The sequence below is a fragment of the Hyperolius riggenbachi genome, chromosome 7 (assembly GCF_040937935.1).
Source record: "Hyperolius riggenbachi isolate aHypRig1 chromosome 7, aHypRig1.pri, whole genome shotgun sequence".
Classification (NCBI taxonomy): Eukaryota; Metazoa; Chordata; class Amphibia; order Anura; family Hyperoliidae; genus Hyperolius; species Hyperolius riggenbachi.
Window position 1 is genome coordinate 305,497,184 of NC_090652.1, and position 19,143 is coordinate 305,516,326.

The 19,143-nt window shown below is 42.9% G+C and overlaps 1 protein-coding gene across 1 annotated transcript in view; it reads left to right on the forward strand.

The window, feature by feature from the left end:
• Positions 1 to 19,143, forward strand: part of LOC137526181 (contactin-associated protein-like 5) — a 508,827-nt gene that overhangs the window by 84,636 nt on the left and 405,048 nt on the right. The window contains exon 2 of the mRNA XM_068247401.1: positions 11,280 to 11,381. Within this exon, the coding sequence (XP_068103502.1) occupies positions 11,280 to 11,381 (102 nt within the window). The remainder of the gene's footprint in view (positions 1 to 11,279; positions 11,382 to 19,143) is intronic.

A 19,143-nucleotide genomic window follows, 5' to 3' on the forward strand; every position in this document is an offset into this window, starting at 1 on the left:
TAAGTGACAGCAAGCGTCCATAACAAGACAGACTGGAATGAGGCAGCCAATGCGATTGCAGCGGTGGCGCGCCTCACAAGGACAGGACAGAATAGTCGGGAAATAGGGTCAAAGAAGGCAGACGTAATACACACAAATATACAATAGGTATGATTTCCTAGCGTATAATGATTACAGCTACAAACGACTAACTGACATATGTATATATCGGCGATAAACCCATATATGACATAAGCAAGGAACACTAACTAAGAACTGGAGCAGGACAAGGAACAAGACTAAACTAGCTAAGCACGGGTGATCACGATACGCGCAACCTACCAAAACGTGCTAGAACCTGACTGACTGAACACAGGATATAAACAGTTCGAGTACGTATATATCAGCGACACTGATGTATTAATGTAACACGAATACAAGGAAAATAACAAACGCGCTAGTATGCGTATATATTGGCAATGAACCAATATATGATGCAAGAGTAGCAAGTAACAATTACTGAATAAACAGAACAGGACTTAGAAGGACTCACTGACCCCTTTGCAGGAGTCAGTGCAGTCCACACGAGATCTAGGAGCGAGGGGGGCCCAGACAGAGTAACAGACTGATCTGAAACTATGATAGCCCAGGGAGCACTGCAGGAAGCAGTCCTTTATACTGAGGTCATCCAATGGTAGCAGAAATGCAGATTCCCACACAGGTGAATGGCAATTATTCAATCCTGAGCTGGCCAGAACTGCAGAGCCACTGCAGATGGAATCAGCAACTAGTTTGAGTGCAACCCAAACTATGCAAGCAAATGTATGTAATGACATCAAAAACTGCTTGTCTTCAGTAAAACTGCAGCCAGCAGTACATGCTGCAGACGTGATCATAACAAAAAAACCCTACCGCGGCTGTGCGCCGCCATAAATCAGAACGCCAGGGAGGTTAAGCCTTGTTGACACTTAAATTTACAGACACTTGGGTAAATTACAGCCATTGTATTTGGGTAGGGAAGGAGGTTTAGTGATTGGCATATAATGGGAGAGGTCAATGTTAGGAGTAGGTGGATGGGGGGGTCAGTGTCAGGAGGTCATAGTGGGAGGTTAATGTAAGGAGTAGGTGGGGTTGTTAGTTGTTAGTGTTAGGTGTAGATAGGGGAGAGTAAGTGTGACAATTACGGTAGGTTACAGTGGGAGATAGTGGAACATTGGTAAAATTACCAACTTTTTACTATCAGTATTTCCTCGCACCCATTTTACCAGATAAACCTTGAGTGGTAAGGCCATTCCTTATTTCAATCATGATATACCAATAATGACTATATCCGGCACCCAAATAACTGATCGCTATTTTTACACGCCTCTATTTATTTCCATTTCTGACACAAAGAAGAGATGATTAATGAGTTGCTAATTTTTTGTGACTTGCATGAAAATGTAAATGTGTTTGGCTTATAATCGGGCCAATCCAACGATCTTCCTGCCAATTTGGATTAGACCAGTTCCAGGTTTGAAGCAATTCATTTGCTTGCAAATTAGAAAAAAATCAGCAACTTACTGACCCTCTATGGTGCAAAAAAGACACAGCAGCCTGGATGGAGCAGAGGTTCTCAATGTAAAGAAACAAAGTCCTGTATTTCTAAATCATTCAGCCCAAGTGCCTGTAGGTGGGGATGGAGGCAGAAACAATGCCTGGGGTCAAGATGGGATGGGGGATTATAGAGTTTAAGGGAGAATTTTTAAACTGCATTTTGTATGTAAGTACTTTTCCACTATACTGACACCAAGAGGCAATTTCCCTATACTGCAGAGAGGACAGAGGCCAGTTCCCCACATGTAGAGAGGGTGTGTCCTCATTCTGCTGTCAAGAAGTTGTGTCCCCATACTGCTGTCAGAAGGTGGTGTCCCATACTGCATCCACGAGACCATCTCACGAGGAATCCATGATGTTACTAAGATGTCTGTGCCCCCATACTGCAGCCAGGAGGCTGTGTCCCCATATTGCAGTCAGGAGGCTGTGTCCCCATATTGCAGTCAGGAGACCATCTCACTGAGGACTTCATGTCACTAAGAAGTCAGTGTCCTCATACTGCAGTCAGAAGGCCGTGTCACCATATTGCAGTCAGGAGACCATCTCACCGAGGACTTCATGTCACTAAGAAGTCAGTGTCCTCATACTGCAGTCAGGAGGCCGTGTCCCCATATTGCAGTCAGGAGACCATCTCACTGAGGACTTCATGTCACTAAGAAGTCAGTGTCCTCATACTGCAGTCAGGAGGCTGTGTCCCCATATTGCAGTCAGGAGACTATCTCACTGAGGACATCATGTGACTAAGAAGTCAGTGTCCTCATACTGCAGTCAGGAGGCTGTGTCCCCATATTGCAGTCAGGAGACCATCTCACTGAGGACTTCATGTCACTAAGAAGTCAGTGTCCTCATACTGCAGTCAGGAGGCCGTGTCCCCATATTGCAGTCAGGAGACCATCTCACCGAGGACTTCATGTCACTAAGAAGTCAGTGTCCTCATACTGCAGTCAGGAGGCTGTGTCACCATATTGCAATCAGGAGGTCGTGTCCCGATATTGCAGTTCAGAGTTTGTGTCCCCATATTGCAGTAAGGGGCTTTGTCATCGTATTTTAGCTAAAGGCCATGACACCATACTGGAGCCAGAAGGCCATGTTACCATTCCTTGGCCAAGGGGCCCATGCTGCAGACATTACAGGAAAAGGAAATGGAGCCTCATAGGAGACAATAGTGGCATTACTTAGTTCTTGCTTGGCGAAATAAACTTGATTCTGATTCTGATCTCACCAAGGACTCTATGTTACTAAGAAGTCCGTGTCCCCATACTACAATCAGGAGGCTGTGTCCCTATATTGCAGTCATGAGGTTGTGTTCCGATATGGCAGTTCAAAGTTTGTGTCCCCATAATGCAGTCAGGAGACCATCTCACCATGGACTCCATGTGACCAAGAAGTCCGTGTCACCATACTCCATTCCGGAGTTTGTGTCCCCATACTGCAGTCAGGAGGTTGTGTCCCATACTGCAGCCAGGAGACCATCTCACCGAGGACTCCATATCACCAAGAGGTCCGTGTCCTCATACTGCAGTCAGGAGGTTGTGTCCCCATACTGCTATCAGAAGGTTGTGTCCCATACTGCAGCCAGGAGACCATCTCACCAAGGACTCCATATCACTGAAAGGTCCATGTCCTCATACTGCAGTTAGGAGGCTGTGTCATTGTATTGTAGTGAGGATGCCATGTGACCATACTGTATCAAGGAGGCTCTATCACCGTACTGTAGCTATGGGGCCTTGTCATCGTATTTTAGCTAAGAGGCCATGACACCATACTTGAGCCAGAAGGCCATGTTACCATTCCTTGGCCAAGGGGTCCATGCTGCAGACATTACAGGAAAAGGAAATGGAGCCTCATAGGAGACAATAGTGGCATTACTTAGTTCTTATGACCAAAAGTAAGGTGGGAGCAATCTACGTATCTCCATAAGGGAGATGGAGAGATGCTGTTGATGCTGGCGGTGGTGTGCTACTTACATTTCTGGGCAGTACAAACACCACTGTGGGTTGCTGAGGACAAAGTATCAGACAGGAGAGCTCTTCTTCTACACATGTTAGTTAGGCATCCCTAACCGATTAAAGTTAATTGGAATGACTGATCACCTGATAGGCTGCCTACAGATCCCTTAAAGAGACTCTGTAACAAAATTTTGAGCCTTATTTCTTCTATCCTATAAGTTCCTACACCTGTTCTAATGTGCTCTGTCTTACTGCAACCTTTTCTGGTTGCACTGTCTCTGTAATAAATCTTATCTCCTTTCCTCTGTCGTGTCTGTCGGGCTGAGGCTGGAATGTGTGGCATGTGCTGCACTGCTTGTCATTGGCAGAAGCTTTACACACCCCTCCAAGCTCTGCATGAGTCACACAGTAAGCTGTTCTCAGCCTATGATACTCTGGTTAGAAGCCAGTCTTTTGTTTGTAAACACTGCCTAAAACTGTTAATTACAAACCAGGATTGCAGCAGGGAGTGTCAGAAACAGCACGGAGGGGCACAGGGGAACATAAGGAATAGAATGGTATGCTTTTTATTGTAAGAATATTAGAGTACAGATTCTCTTTAAAGTGAACCTTAAGTCAACCAAAAAAAATTAGTTTTACTCACCTGGGGCTTCCAATAGCCCCCTGCAGCTGTCCGGTGCCCTCGCCGTGTCCCTCCGATCCTCCTGTCCCCGCCAGCAGCCACTTCCGTTTTCCCCATCAGGAGCCGACAGGCTGGGAACGCGAGTGATTCTTCGCGTTCCCAGCCACAATAGCGCCCTCTATGCTGCTATATAGCAGCATAGAGGGCGCTATTGTGGCTGGGAACGCGAAGAGTTCCCAGCCTGTCGGCTCCTGACGGCGAAACCGGAAGTGGCTGCCGGCGGGGACAGGAGGATCGGAGGGACACAGCGAGGGCACCAGACAGCTGCAGGGGGCTATTGGAAGCCCCAGGTGAGTAAAACTTATTTTTTTGGGGTTGACTTTGGGATCACTTTAATATGCACCCGCTCTTGCATCCAGAACTTGTCATTTTCCCAAACGAATCATCAAGCAAACAGCATGACCTCGGGTATCTGAAAAAGTTTTTTTTTATTAGTGTGCTGCAGTCAACATCCTCCAGAAAGAAATAATAAGAACCTTCGCTCTACGGAGTGCGTACAAGGTGATCTATTGTGGAATAGGAGAGCGGAAGACAAGCTGTATAGCACGTTCCCCGTGAATGCATACAGCCAGTGTTTCAGGCTTTTAGGGAAAATCACAGTCATGTAAAATGCATTTATTCGCGCTCTCTTCCCTCCTTTTGTCGCATGAAGCTTGTTCTGTTCAGCACAATATTTGCATTCATTCTGGCGAAGAATACATCATCATTCACCTTGTCCGACTGAGCGACGTGAGGACGGGGGGGGGGGTGTGCATCAGCAATGTTCCCTAATAAAAAAGACAAAGTCAAAGTTAAAGACTACCTCCAGCTAAAAAAAAACTATTTAAATGGCAATACATGTATGCAGTCTATGCACTGTGTACAGTTAGATGAGCATATAAAATTTACACCTGGTACATCGTAGTGGATAGAACAGACTCACATTTATATCTGTAGTAGCACCACCTTCTTTCTCCTCATGCTGATGCCTTGCAAGTACACCCTCAGTATTGTGACCTCCCCTCCTGCCTGGTGGCCTCCCTTGCCCCTCCCACCTCTGCTCTCTTCCTGCCTGGATCAAATTATATCTCTTTTCATAGTGTGTAGGAGAGAGAAGACACAGTAGAACATCTGCAGCCTCTCTTATCTTGTCTCTTTGCTATAATTTTCATTTCAGATGTCTTTTCTGTCTACCTGGATTAGATTATATCTCCTTTCACAGTGGGTGTGGGCTGGGAGCAGGACATAGGGGGTGGAGTTATGACCTCAATCCCCAAGCATCCTTTGCACCTATCTGTAGGAAAGAAAAAATTCCAAATTCAGACAAGGGCAGGGATTTCAAGACCATATGTGGAATACGGCCCTTATTGGTGAGAAAATTACACTTTATTATGTGTGATTTAATATATATTGGCAATTTATCAGGTTTAAAGCAAACTTTATTTTATAATTTTGGTACCCTTTAAAGAAGAACTGTCACGAAAATCTTAAAATTTAAAACACACACAATTAAGAAGTTCTTTTCTCCCAGAGTAAAATGAGCCATAAATTACTTCTCTCCTATGTTGCTGTAAGTATTAGAAATCTGACATTACCACAGTGTTGCCAACTCATCCCTTTAAATACTGACACATCTAAGTTATACAGGTTCTGGGGCTTCTCACACATAATCAGTGCCTAAACTGCCTCTAACTAGCCACAAGACATGTATAATTCATAAGTGTCAGTATTTAAAGGGATGAGTTGGCAACCCTGCATTACCAACAGATTTTGGGCCAGTCCATCCCCGCATAGGTGATTCTCAGCATGGCCTTTATTCTTTATAAAGACATTTACTGAAAAAGATTTATACAATGATGCTGGCCAGCCTCCTTTCTCACTGCACACTTTTTTGGCAGTTGGACGGAGCAATTGCCATTCACTAAGTGCTTTTAAAAATAAAGAAAATCCTGAGAACCTCCCTATAAGAAAATGGGCTAGTCTAAAATCTGTTCGTAATGTCAGATTTCTACTACCTACTGTAAGTGACAGCAACATAGGAGAGAAGTAATTTATGGCTCATTTTACTTTGGAAGAAAAGTACTTCTTATTTGTATATGTTTACATGTATTTAAAATTTTAAGATTTTCGTGAAAGAGGTCCTTTAAATTCTCATTTTGCTGAAGCCAAATTCTAGCTTTGCCTAGAATAAGGTTTGGTTCAGATTGAGACGGGTTGCCAATGGCCAAGCGCTGGCCATTGGTAAGTGCAGTATCCGCTCTGATGATGACTTGTGGTCTGGTTGGGGTCCCAAGCAAAAGTGTTTCCACCAAAGGCTTCTATTTGGAAAAATCACGCAGGTCTGATTTTTGCATTATACGTGCGGGATGCCAAGTGTGAATAAATTCTATTAACTCATTAGCAGCTTCACTAGAGTTATCTTGTTTGAGATAACTGCTCTGCTTTTGACCTCAGTCAGCAGAACTTGTTGTGCTGTAAATTCTTGGAATGCTTTGATGTCTCTCTACTAGCAGAAAATATAGAAACTGAAAGCAGAAGTCCTCTTTTATTGTCTCACGCTGCCCCCTAGTGGGAAGTGGTCATAAATGCACATCACAGCAGTACTAATCAGAAGCAGGGAAATGTAACAAGGAATGAAAAAGTACTAAAATAAATTGGCCTGGAGCACTTGCAAGCCTCTAAATAAATTGGCTACTAACAGGTTAATAACACAGGATTCATCCAACTGTCACTTTTTCCACGAAGCAGGTTATTTGGGTGCCATCGGTTGCCTGGTAAAATGGACACTGCCAGTAAATGTAAGTGTCGACGCTGCTATTGTGATCATTTTGGGCGCAGGACATCAGAGGCGGTAGCGGTGAAGGTGTTGCATGTATTGATAGATTTTGGGCAGGGGGTTAAGGTAAAGGAGGCCGTACATCTCTCGACTTGGCAGCCAACCGATCATTTGCTTTGATAATCGTTAACGAACTGGATGAAAATTAGTGGCGCAAGTGCATGCCCGATCAGCAATGTGACCAATTTTGGGCCGAAGGTAGTCACATGTATTGTTCAGGCATGCTGCAAGACATCGGGCCATCGTGATCGATCGGGTGTGCGGCAGTACCGGTGACCTCTACCGAGACTAACAACAAATGCCACAAAACCCCCAGTGCTGGTTTCCCCTAGTGTATAAATGTGAAACCCCCATGTGCATTCATACATTACCTGTGTCCCCCACCATGCAGTGCCCATCCCATCTGGTTCTTTCTCCTTCATTTGTGCCGTACACGTCAAAAGCGTATAGCGCGTGGAGCGTGTGTGACGTCGCACGTGCCACGTGCTAAATGCCGGCGGTGTGTGGGGCACAAATAAAAGAGGAAGAACTGGAAGATGGATGGGCACTGTGCGGTGGGCAAACAAGACAGGTATAAATGCACACATGGGGGTCACATTTATACACTGGGGGCAGTGGCGATTCCCGAGTAGGGATGGTCAGAAGTGTCGAGTAAAGATAAGGTTTGTTCTAGTGTTATCTTCACTGAATTAAAAGCACACTCACCAAGCAATCATCCCTGTTAATTGCTCATCAGGGATGGTGCTGCCCCCTAGAGGTGACATCACACAGCACCTGGGGAACAGCTATGCTATGAATTGATCACCTCCCCTGAAACTGCAGTGCGAGTGATTGTGCTGTGATCACCTCCTCCGCTGCGTCTCAGCTAGTAAATATTAATCAGGCTTTTGTAGAATTCATGTCTTCCTCACGATGAAAGTGCCTCCCGCTCTTGTCTGAAGCCATTTTACGGCGTTGTCTCTCGTGAACAGCACTCAGGTATTAGTGTAACTGCATTAATAATGTATTCCCGTCAGCAGGATGTATAGGCGGTGAATAGACTTTCTTCTCTTTAACTTTGTTCTTTACCATCTGCAAAGTAATCATACCACTTTCTGATGTCTTATCTTCATGTTTTTATTTATTTAATATTGTTTTTTTTATTATTCTAATTAAAATTTGACAAGTTTCTTTAAAGTAAATTGAAGTGAAGGAAATAAGTGAGACTTGAAAAGTTATTGAGACTATACAACAGTTTATAACGTGTACAGCAGAAGGAAATGGCAGCGCTTCCAAACAGACGCTGCACCTGAATTGACTACCTGCACAAGTATGCAGAGCTCAAATAGCGGGCAGATTACACACCTTGCATTCAAAACAGGTACAGTAAAGGGGGGAGTTAGCTTCAACATAAGTTGTGCACGAATTATCCCTAATAGACTCTCCTACGGCGGTGACGTGCCCCCACAGAAGAGAAACTAACCATTAATCTAGCAGTGAAACATATCACAAAGTGAAGCATGTTCAAACAGTGAAAATTGTCAAAAAAAAGGGTTAAAACCTCAAAATAATGTAACAGTGAAGCATATTCAACAGTGAAACATATCCAACAGTGAACCCTAGCTAGTCTAAAAACATAATCCTTACCTGGTGCAGCTAGCCATAAATGGTATACACATTTGTTCAAACGACAGCAAGCAATGGGCAGCGCTCACAGGCTGCAAGTGAAGTGAAAGCTCCAGAGATATGCCAAGCCTAGAATTTAGATTAGTGTTAGCACATAATTTGCATCTGATTTGTATTAAAGGTGTGTATTTAGCCACAAGGGGCTGGGCATATCTCTGGAGCTTTCACTTCACTTGCAGCCTGTGAGTGCTGCCCATTGCTTGCTGTCTTTTGAATAAAAGTTTATAACGTGTGCTGTGTTAAAGGCCCATTCCATGTGTTCATGGACCTCTTTCCGACCCAGCACATTCCATGTCATTATGGTCCTCTGTTTGTCCTGGCCCACCCCATTCCATGTTATGATGGTCCTCTGTCCTGGCCCACCCCATTCCATGTAATTATGGTCCTCTGTTTGTCCTGGCCCAGCCCATTCCATGTAATTATGGTGCTCTGTTTTTTTCGGCCCTCTCCATTCCATGTGTTCATGGACCTCTTTCCGACCCAGCACATTCCATGTCATTATGGTCCTCTGTTTGTCCCGGCCCACCCCATTCCATGTTATGATGGTCCTCTGTTTGTCCCGGCCCACCCCATTCCATGTTATGATGGTCCTCTGTTTGTCCTGGCCCACCCCATTCCATGTAATGATGGTCCTCTGTTTGTCTTGGCCCAGCCCATTCCATGTAATTATGGTTGTCTACATGTCCCGTCCCACCCCATTCCATGTAATTATGGTGCTCTGTTTTTTCTGGCCCAGTCCATTCCATGTAATTATGGTCCTCTGTTTGTCCCAGCCCACCCCATTCCATGTAATTATGGTCCTCTGTTCTGGCCCATCCCATTTCATATTATCATGGTCCTCTGTTCCAGCCCAACCCATTCCATGTAATTGTGGTCCTCTGATTGTCCCACCCCACCCCATTCCATGTAATTATGGTCCTCTCTCCCCTGTTACGGCCCACCCCATTTCATATGATCATGGTCCTCTGTTTATCTCAGGCCAACCTCATTCCATGTGATCAGCCATGTGTTTAAGGTCCTGTTTGTTTCTAGTTTTAGCAGATGAGTGTTTGAGGGTTTATTTACGTTTGAGAGACAGATTTCCTTCTTGAGGTATTTTAGATCTTGTTCATATAGTGCAGTACCCTGTCCACTGTTGATGTAAGACTTTGGAATAAGGTACATATTGAAAGATATTTTTGACTAAAATGGGTTTATGCTGTTACTGCCTCTGTATGGATACTTGGAACTAGTTATTTGTATTTGTGTTATTTTGTTGCTGGAAAATTGTTGTCAACTGTGTTTATTTGTTAACATGAGACCAATTTTGGCCTGTAGTGCTGTAAATTAATGTCCACTGAATCGCTTGTGTTCCTTGATGCTATGCACTCTTGGATAAATTTAGTAAGCAGGGCAGTGGAGTTGGAGTCGAGGAGTCGGAGTAATTTTGGGTACCTGGGGTCGGAGTCTGTTGTTTCAATAAACTGAGGAGTCGGAGTCAGAATCGGAGTCGGATGATTTGTGAACCAAATCCATAGCCTTTGTAAACATTAGATGTCAGAGCAATTTTGGGTACCTGGAGTCGGAGTCGGTGGTTTCACAAACTGAGGAGTCAGAGTCAGATGATTTTTGTACCAACTCCCCAGCCCTTTTAGTAAGTCAGGCCCAACGTATACAGTAATAGAGACTTGTATTCAGTAGATGCATATAACTGTGCCAAAACGTTCTCTGCATTAATTTAAAAAAGGTGCAACCAAAAACTTGCTCTTCCTACAGTTATTTAGCCAGTCACTAAATTCCATGTTCTGCACCATTACAAAAATGTGATAACTTCTAAGGTAAAGTGAATAAAAGTCCAGTCTCTGGGCAACCTCCATCTCAATTGGCAAACAACTAACCAGACACATCGGGCACAATCCAATTCACTTTTTTCTCCTAAGTTTTCTCCTAGCGGATAATTTTTCAACTTATGTTATAAATAACTTTTCAGCACTTCAATTGAAAAGTACCAAAAAGGTAGGTGAAAAAGTACTGTCAAAATGATTTTGAGTATTTTTTTGTTTTCTGGTAGCTTTTTATTGATAAGATGTAAAAATAACACCTAGGAGAGAACTGGGGAGAAAAAAGTGATTTGAATTGGGCCCATTGACTCCTAGACTGGATCAGCAACTGGATTGTAGAAGACCTTGGTTAATAGTGTTTCAGATGCCATTGCCTGGACCTATTTCCAAGAAACTGGTCTATAATAACTTGAGCATTCTCTGTATTTTAGTAGTTCTGTCCAACAGGGCCTTGTCAAGAGTCCATGCATCCGGAGTTCCTAATCACCCAAAATCTTCTACGGTCCACCCATGAGATGCAATGCATATTTTGACCTTTGAAGGATAAAAGTGAAATTTGGGGTGTGGGCAACAGGTGCCAAAATTGGACCACTATAACTAACTTTTATTTTGTTTATGTTGGAAATGTTACCACATTTGATTGATGTCAAGCATTGCCCAACAGAGAGTTGCAGTTTACTGTTATTTTCATATTACTAATACTGTAAAGCCCATGTCACATCATTAGCGTGTTGTTAATGACAGTTTTCCCATCTTCTCCATCTTTCTTTCAGATAATTGCAACGATCTGCTGGTCTCCCCGCTGCCTCAGACAGCTTTTGACAGCTCCTCACAACTGTTCAGCCACACCAACGCCAAGCTGCACAGTCACAACGGTAAGATTAGAGTTTTAAGTATCTGTTGCCATCTGAGGAGTCGAGAGATGAATAATTCATCAGCTTCCAAACGCCTAACCAGCATAGAGGGAAAAAAAGAGATTATTATAGCAAAACAATTTATTTGAATAAAGTAAATAAAATGTGAAATTAGAGCAGAGCTTAACTCTCCTATGAAAATTTTGAGAAAAAAAAAACGTTGAAGACCTCATTAGCTGCAGCTTTAACTTATCTCTTCTCACCAATTGCTTCCCAAACTAATCCAGGCGGGCGCTTTCTTGAGAAGGTAGCCAGAGGGCATTGAGTTATGGGCCAGCCCCTCCCCTTACGCGACCACACTTTGACCTCTGCATTGCTGCAGAATCAAGAGCAGGGGCGTAGCAATAGGGGTTGCAGAGGTTGCAACCGCATTGGGCCCCTTGGGATAGAGGGGCCCCAAACAGCCCTCCCTCAACTACAGTATTAACTCTCTATTGGTCCTGTGCTCATAATAATCACTTCTAGAGATACTTTGAATAGTAGTGATCATTAACAAACTCCTCCCTATCCCCTTCTTGCACCTCTGACACTGTAGTTGCCATTGGCAGGTTTTGGTGTGCCGTATTAATTGTTATGTATAGAGTGCTTGGGGGGCCCCATTGTAAAACTTGCATCAGGGCCCACAGTAACTTAGCTACGTCACTGATCAAGAGGGTGACATTGGCGGTTTGACCTTGAAGTAAAGGAACAAAACAGGAACTGCAATGGTTCACACACGAGTAGTGAGTGAGTGACGATCATAATCAGTAAATTACAATTACACAAAAATTTGCCTACATTTTCGCAATAATGCTTATATGTAATTACGATTTGTACATTCAACTGCTTTCGTATAACCATTTGTAATGTATATTTTCACAAACTTTTCACGTAATTGTGTGCCAAATTTAGTGGTGAATAGCAAAGCCCGTAAAAAAAAAAAAAAAAAAAATTCCAAAAGACGCTGTTGAGAAAAATCTATTTTAAAAACGTAGCGAAGAATGTAAACTCAGAAAAATCAATTTTCACAAAAACAAAAAAAAGTATTTTTTAAATATTATTTTTTTGACTTGTACCGACTCTTCTCCTTAACATATGTAGCAATTTTGGAGTCAATAGCATGTATGGGGACTTTGCTATTAATCGATCAAGTCGGCACAAAATTACATAAAAATTACGCGAAAATGTATGCAAAATTACAAATGATTACAATTACATATTAAATGAATTAGGATTTATCACCAAATTTCACATTACTATTTCACATTGTAGTTTCAAATTTCAATGCAAATATAGGGGCATCCATGCAATATGGATATATGGTAGCATACTGGTATATTGTGAGCTCAGGCTTAGGCTAGTTACACACTAGGGCATTGCATTCGGCCCGGGGGCCATTTCTGGCCCTTTTTGGTGCTCCAGGCAAGATACCTTTTGTCACCTTACCCCCTTCCCAATTGTGCATACAAATTACATAAAAATAGCTCTTTGGTGGCTCCTCTGCATGGGCCACTCTGGACATCTGCCTGGTTTGCTTTTGTCTAAAACTGCCTTGATTATAGCCTAAATATACTAGCCACACTAGCTTTTTAATCCTGACCTATCACAATGCAGACAAAGAACAGCAGAGGGGGTACAGCTTGTGTCCTGACAGTCGTTTCACGGACAAGTTCCACTTTGTCAGAGGCACATATACACTTTGCATATGTGCCTCTGATGAAGCGGAACTTGTCTGTGAAACGGCTGTCAGACTGCAAGCTGTACCCCCACTGCTGTTCTTTGTCTGCCTTGTGATGTGTTATTGATCTATGTGAGGATTCTAAAAGTAAATGGTTATTGAGTGCCCGGCTTTCTACTGCCCTTTTCTTTGACCCTGGTTCACCGTGAGCCCACGTAACAAGACTTCTGAGCACACTACTACTGCTTATAAGTGGTGGGCAGAAATTACACCTATGCGTAATTAAGCATCGTAATTCCCAATTACGCATTGTAATTGTAATGTGAAATTTGATGATTACGCGTAAAAAACATTTGCAACGTGACATAATCGCTAACCGTAATTATGCATGTCACCGTAATTCAAGCAAAATTTTGTTTGCACAATTTTTTTCCACGTATGAATGCATTTTTCAAATTAAGTATTTAACTAATAGGCACATATATGCATTACACTGGCTAATGAATGCTGACTTTTTTTTCGCATACGAACGCATTTTTCGCATTGAATATTTAACTAATAGCTGCACATGTGGCAAATAGCTTTGATCTTTTAATGCATTTAACACGAAATTATGCAAAATTACGCGTAATTGCGTAACTACAGGTGTAATGACGATACACAAATGTAGTATGCTGTACGTAACATAATTGGAATTACGCAATGCGTAAATTCAAAAAAATGACTTAAAAATGTGCATAATTGTAATTATCTAGTGCCACCAACTCTTTTCCACATATTGGACTTAAAGTGGATCCGAGGTGAACTTTTACTCATTGCATAATTGTGTTCCTTTCCTATTGTTTGTAGGGCATTCCTCAAGCCAAATACTTTTTTGTTTTTGTTTTAATACTCTAATTACCTATAAACTAAATAAACCACACCCACAGGCTTTCAGAGAGCCTTGGCTGTAGCAAGGGCTCATGGGAGCTCAGTTTGGGCAGGAGGAGGAGGAGGTGTTACTAGCCATTGATTTTAGAGGCAGAGGGGAGGACGGAGGAGGGGGGATTAGGTTTTTTTCACAGGCTTAGTGATCAAGATACAGATAAGCCTGCCTCTGTGTAATGTTTACAAACAACATGGCTGCTGTCACTGTATCACAGGAAGAAATAATCCTTTTCTATTAAAGCTGTTTGCAGCTAGATTTGCTGTGTAAACTATCTAAACTTTAGATAAGATATATAGACAAGTTACTTGTTATAGTTAGTTTTTCATCTTGGATTTACTTTAAAAAGGTACTTCTGCACATCCTCAGTCACATGTTGTTTGAGTTGACATAGCCATACTCTTTTATTCACAATACCCCAAGTTACAGGATGATGGGAGTTCTGCACTGTACGCAGAGTGTGACTGGGAAGTGTTAGAGAATTCTGTCATAGAGGAACAGATTGTCGGAGAGTCACACATAAAGTGTGTCGAGCAGATCTCTACATCGCTCATCTCCAGCACAGCTTTATGTGTCTATTTCCCAGACTCCTCCTCGGGCTCGCTGCGTTATGTTGGCCTAAAACGGCATTTCAGTGAGGAAGGTAGCAGAGAGGAGCTGATGACTGTGGCAGCCATCTGCACTGTGGAACATGGACCTTCTGAATCTCGACTGCTCCTTGCAGCGGCTTGTGCTGCGCCCGTAGAAGACGGATATGGGATTCATGGGATGGTACGTGGGAGTCAAACATACACATTAAATATAGCTTAAACTAAAGGGCCTGTTTATGAAGATCTTACAAGCTGCTAACTGGAAATAAATACATATAAAAAACAAACTTCACAGTTTAAAACAAGAGAAACAAAGTCCAAGAAAAATGAAATTAATCTGGTCCAAAATCACCCGGAAAATGGGTATCTTTATCATCCATCCTATGTGTACCCCACCTAAAACTCTTTAACCACTTCACCCCAAAGGGGTTATTACCCTAACGGACAAGAGCGATTTTCACCTTTCAGTGCTCATCCTTTTCATTTGCCAATAGCTTAATCACTACTAATCACAATTAAATGATCTACTGTATATCTTGTTTTTTTCACCACCAATTGGGCTTTTTGGGGTTTATATTTCTTTTCAGTAATTACTTTATTTTCTATGCATTTTAAAGGGAAAAACAAGGAAAAAATGAAAAAAATACACTATTTCTCCAATTTCATCCCCAAGGAAAGAAGCTGTGTACAAGAGGCTTTTTTTCTACTGGGCATGTATGGACCTCAAGGCCGAATATACTGTACACTTTCCCTAGGCCAAGTATGTTGGGGCTCCCCTGTTATGTGCAGCAGTAGGGATGGTCGGAATGCCAATTTCCGATTCCGCGGTAAATCCGCATTCCGTCATTGCCAAATTACCGATTCCGCCTTCCACTACCGATTTCCGCATTCCAATGCGGAATTTCCGCCGGAAATCGCGGAAATTCCGCCCGACTTTAATATCTATTTTCTCAAAAACTATAAGTTCTTTTTGAAAACTTTTTTTTGCATCTTGTTCAGAAGATTCTGTTTAATAAACCCTGAAAATTTGGTGTTTCTAGGACTTAGGGGGGCTTTGCTATTAACTGTTAATTCGGCGGATTTTTACTGTAATGTAAAATGCAGAAAATAGTCAGATGCAGATTTTTTGCATTTTACATTACAGTAAAAATCCGCCGACTTTAGCGGTCAATAGAAAAGCCCCCTTAAGTCCTAGAAACACCAAATTTTCAGGGTTTATTAAACAGAATCTTCTGAACAAGATGCAAAAAAAGTTTTCAAAAAGACCTTATAGTTTTTGAGAAAATTGATGTTAAAGTCGGGTGGAATTTCCGCGATTTCCGGCGGAAATTTCCGCGATTTCCGGCGGAAATCCGCCTACCGCACTAGAATTACCGATTTCCGCATTCCTATGCGGAAATGCAATTTCCGATCGGAATTTCGGAAATTGCATTTCCGCGGAATCCGAATGAGCATCCCTATGCAGCAGCCCCTCCCATTCCATTTGCAGCCCCCTCTTCCATGTGTACCTTCCATGTACAGCAGCCCCTCCCATTCCATGTGCAGCCCCCTCTTCCATGTGTAATGTCCATTTACAGCATCCCCCCTCCCATTCCATGTGCAGCCCCCTCTTCCATGTCTGACATCCATATACAGCAGCCCCTCTCCCATTCCATGTGCAGCCCCCTCTTCCATGTGTAACATCCATGTACAGCAGTGCCCCTCCCATTCCATGTGTAGCCCCCTCTTCAATGTGTAACGTCCATTTACAGCATCCCCCTCCCATTCCATGTGTAGCCCCCTCTTCCATGTGTAACGTCCATTTACAGCATCCCCCCTCCCATTCCATGTGCAGCCCCCTCTTCCATGTGTAACGTCCATTTACAGCATCCCCTATCCCATTCCATATACTATGTTCCCACACTTTTATGAACAGCTTCCTTGGACATCAATCCCACTAGTCATATGTTGCTTTCCATTTTCAGCCTCCTCTTTCATATGTAGCAGCCCCTCTTTCATGCTCCAGTGCCTCCTTGGGCTGCAGCAAGACCGGGGCCCAGTGGTTTAACTAGCGATTATGGGGACCCATAGCAAAATATTCATGGGGCCCTCAGATGTAGGCACTCTTGAGCAATGCCACATGTCCCTACCCTATGGATAGAAGTTGATTGGGCCATGTACCGTATATACTCGAACACAAGTTGGCCTTGTGTATAAGTCGACTGCAATATTTGACCCACTAAAGCTGTAATTTTTTATTGACTCAAGTATAAGTCTACCCAGCAAAGTTAATGGCTGCACTTGGGGTTCAGGAGGGGTTAATGATTGCACTGCCTACAGTATTGCAGCCATTAATCCCTCCTGTCCCTTACGTGCAGCCGATACCTCCTCCAGGCCCCCAAGTGCTGCAATTATTCAGTCCCTTTTGTGCAGCGCAGTATTTCCACCATGCTCCTTTCCTTGTTAATTGTTGTGGCCAGGACTTCCAGTCCTGTGTTTTCTTGGCATTTCCATGATCAAGAAAGTGTCACTTATCACTGCAAACAATGCTGCAAATGGGAACGTCACTAATAGTACACTCATTACTCAGTGAGCTCAGTGCTGCCCATGACTCGTGTATAAGTCGACCCCTATACTTTTATTTAGTGAGTCAGATTTACATTTGTAGACTTATACTCGAGTATATACAGTACATTTTCCTGCAATCTACACTGCATATAGTCCATGGGCACTGAGACATAGTCAGTGGGTGGAGGAGCACAAGAAAGTAATTAGTGAATACCCCAAGTACCACTTGGGCCTCCTCTGGTCTAGGGCCCCATAGCAGCGGCTATGGCTATTGCTACACCCTTGCCTGGGCCTTTGTGGCCTTTCCAGAAATCCGGCCCTGATGAACCTTACATGGCCAATCCATTTGTACTTGTCCAAGGCCAGAAGAAGAGGGACTCTGTGTTGGTAAAGTACGTTTTTAGATAATCTAACTACACCTCTATCCCTCCCACCTACATATTTGCCTTAGGTATACAAGTCATTTTTGACCAAAGGTTTCATTGTATAAAGACCAGAACATACCACCAAATTTGCGGTAGGCTTCTAGAATTAGATCAACATGTTGAAAGGGCCCAGAACGTCTCAGCAGATGCCTCTGAACCGAACAACACTGCATCAATGCGAAAGTTCTGGAGCCAGTACTTAAAAGTGCTAGACACCAGTCGTCTCCTGTCCTCCTCACCTTTCACATCCTCGTTCTTATCTCGATGCACAAGAAATCCTTTAGAAGCTTCTCTTTTATACCTGTAGACAAATGATATCCCGACGGGATACGACTCACAGGGTGAAACCACTTTCAAACAACCGTCTGACACTCCAGGAGGTCTTACAGGAATAGATGTGAAATACCTAGATACAACAGGAGCAAAAAAACATGTGATACAGATTCAGATACAGGCTGAGAAATAACAGGAGGTCCATAAAGAAACCTAAAAGGAAATAAAGAAAAAGACATAAAAGAAGGAGACACTGAAGTTTAACATTTACCAGCAGGGGAATGAATAGAACCAAACAACCCATCTGACCTCGATAAACCAGTCTTCACAGCACTTACAGAGCAGAAATATTGGATGGTTCATTAGTTAAAGAGACAACTTCTTGACCCCATCGATACATTTAAGCAAAAGACATCTCACGCTTAGCTGCTTTGGGCTGGGACTTTATTGGCTTATACCTGGGTTGATGCACAGCATTCATGTCCAATGGGCTGACCCATGGTCTGATGAAATAGTTCATCCCACATCTTGGAAGCACTTATGGTTCTTTGATGTGGGTGCACTCCCTTTCCTTGTTTCTGGAGGCAAGGGAGAGTGATGGATCTCTGCAGGTGACTAGGGAAGCTCAATCAGATTCTGCGGAATAGAAGTTTTTGCATTTCCGATCAGAAATCGGCTTTTCTGATCAGAAAATGGAAATCGGAAGCCCGGGGAAACTTGATTTTCCACAACTTGGTAATTTTAGCCCAATCTTGGAAGCATTGGACCTATCAGAGAATGCAGAATTTTTCAGCAAAAATTGGATTGCCGTGGTCATTTTAGACCAATCTCAAGTTTCCGTTTTTCCGATTTCCGTTTTTTGTGGGGTTTTTTTTGCATTGGCTGATGAAAAAAAAATGACAAATAAAATACTCCTAAGAGATCGAAAGAAAATCCAGAAAATCGGAAAAAAATGGAAATTTGGGAAACCTGAAAATCGGGAAAATGGAAATTGGCATTGACGGAAATAGGAATTTTTCTGGAATTGGAAAGGGCAATTCCGACCATCCCCGGTAAGGAGAGAAACTTTGTATGTACTGCTGTGTCCTCTTGTGGACATCTCCTACTCTGTTCTGACTGATATTCCACTTCTGCCATCAGCTTATGGACGCCCACACCATAATCTTCTACGGTCCTCTGTATCTAGTCCATACCTAAAGGTCCTGCTATTACTGCCACCACATTGGATGAAGATTCAGTCCACAAAGAACTCTAAACCAAGAATCTTGGCTTCAACCTATGACATTGGCATGCTAACCCAAATTAT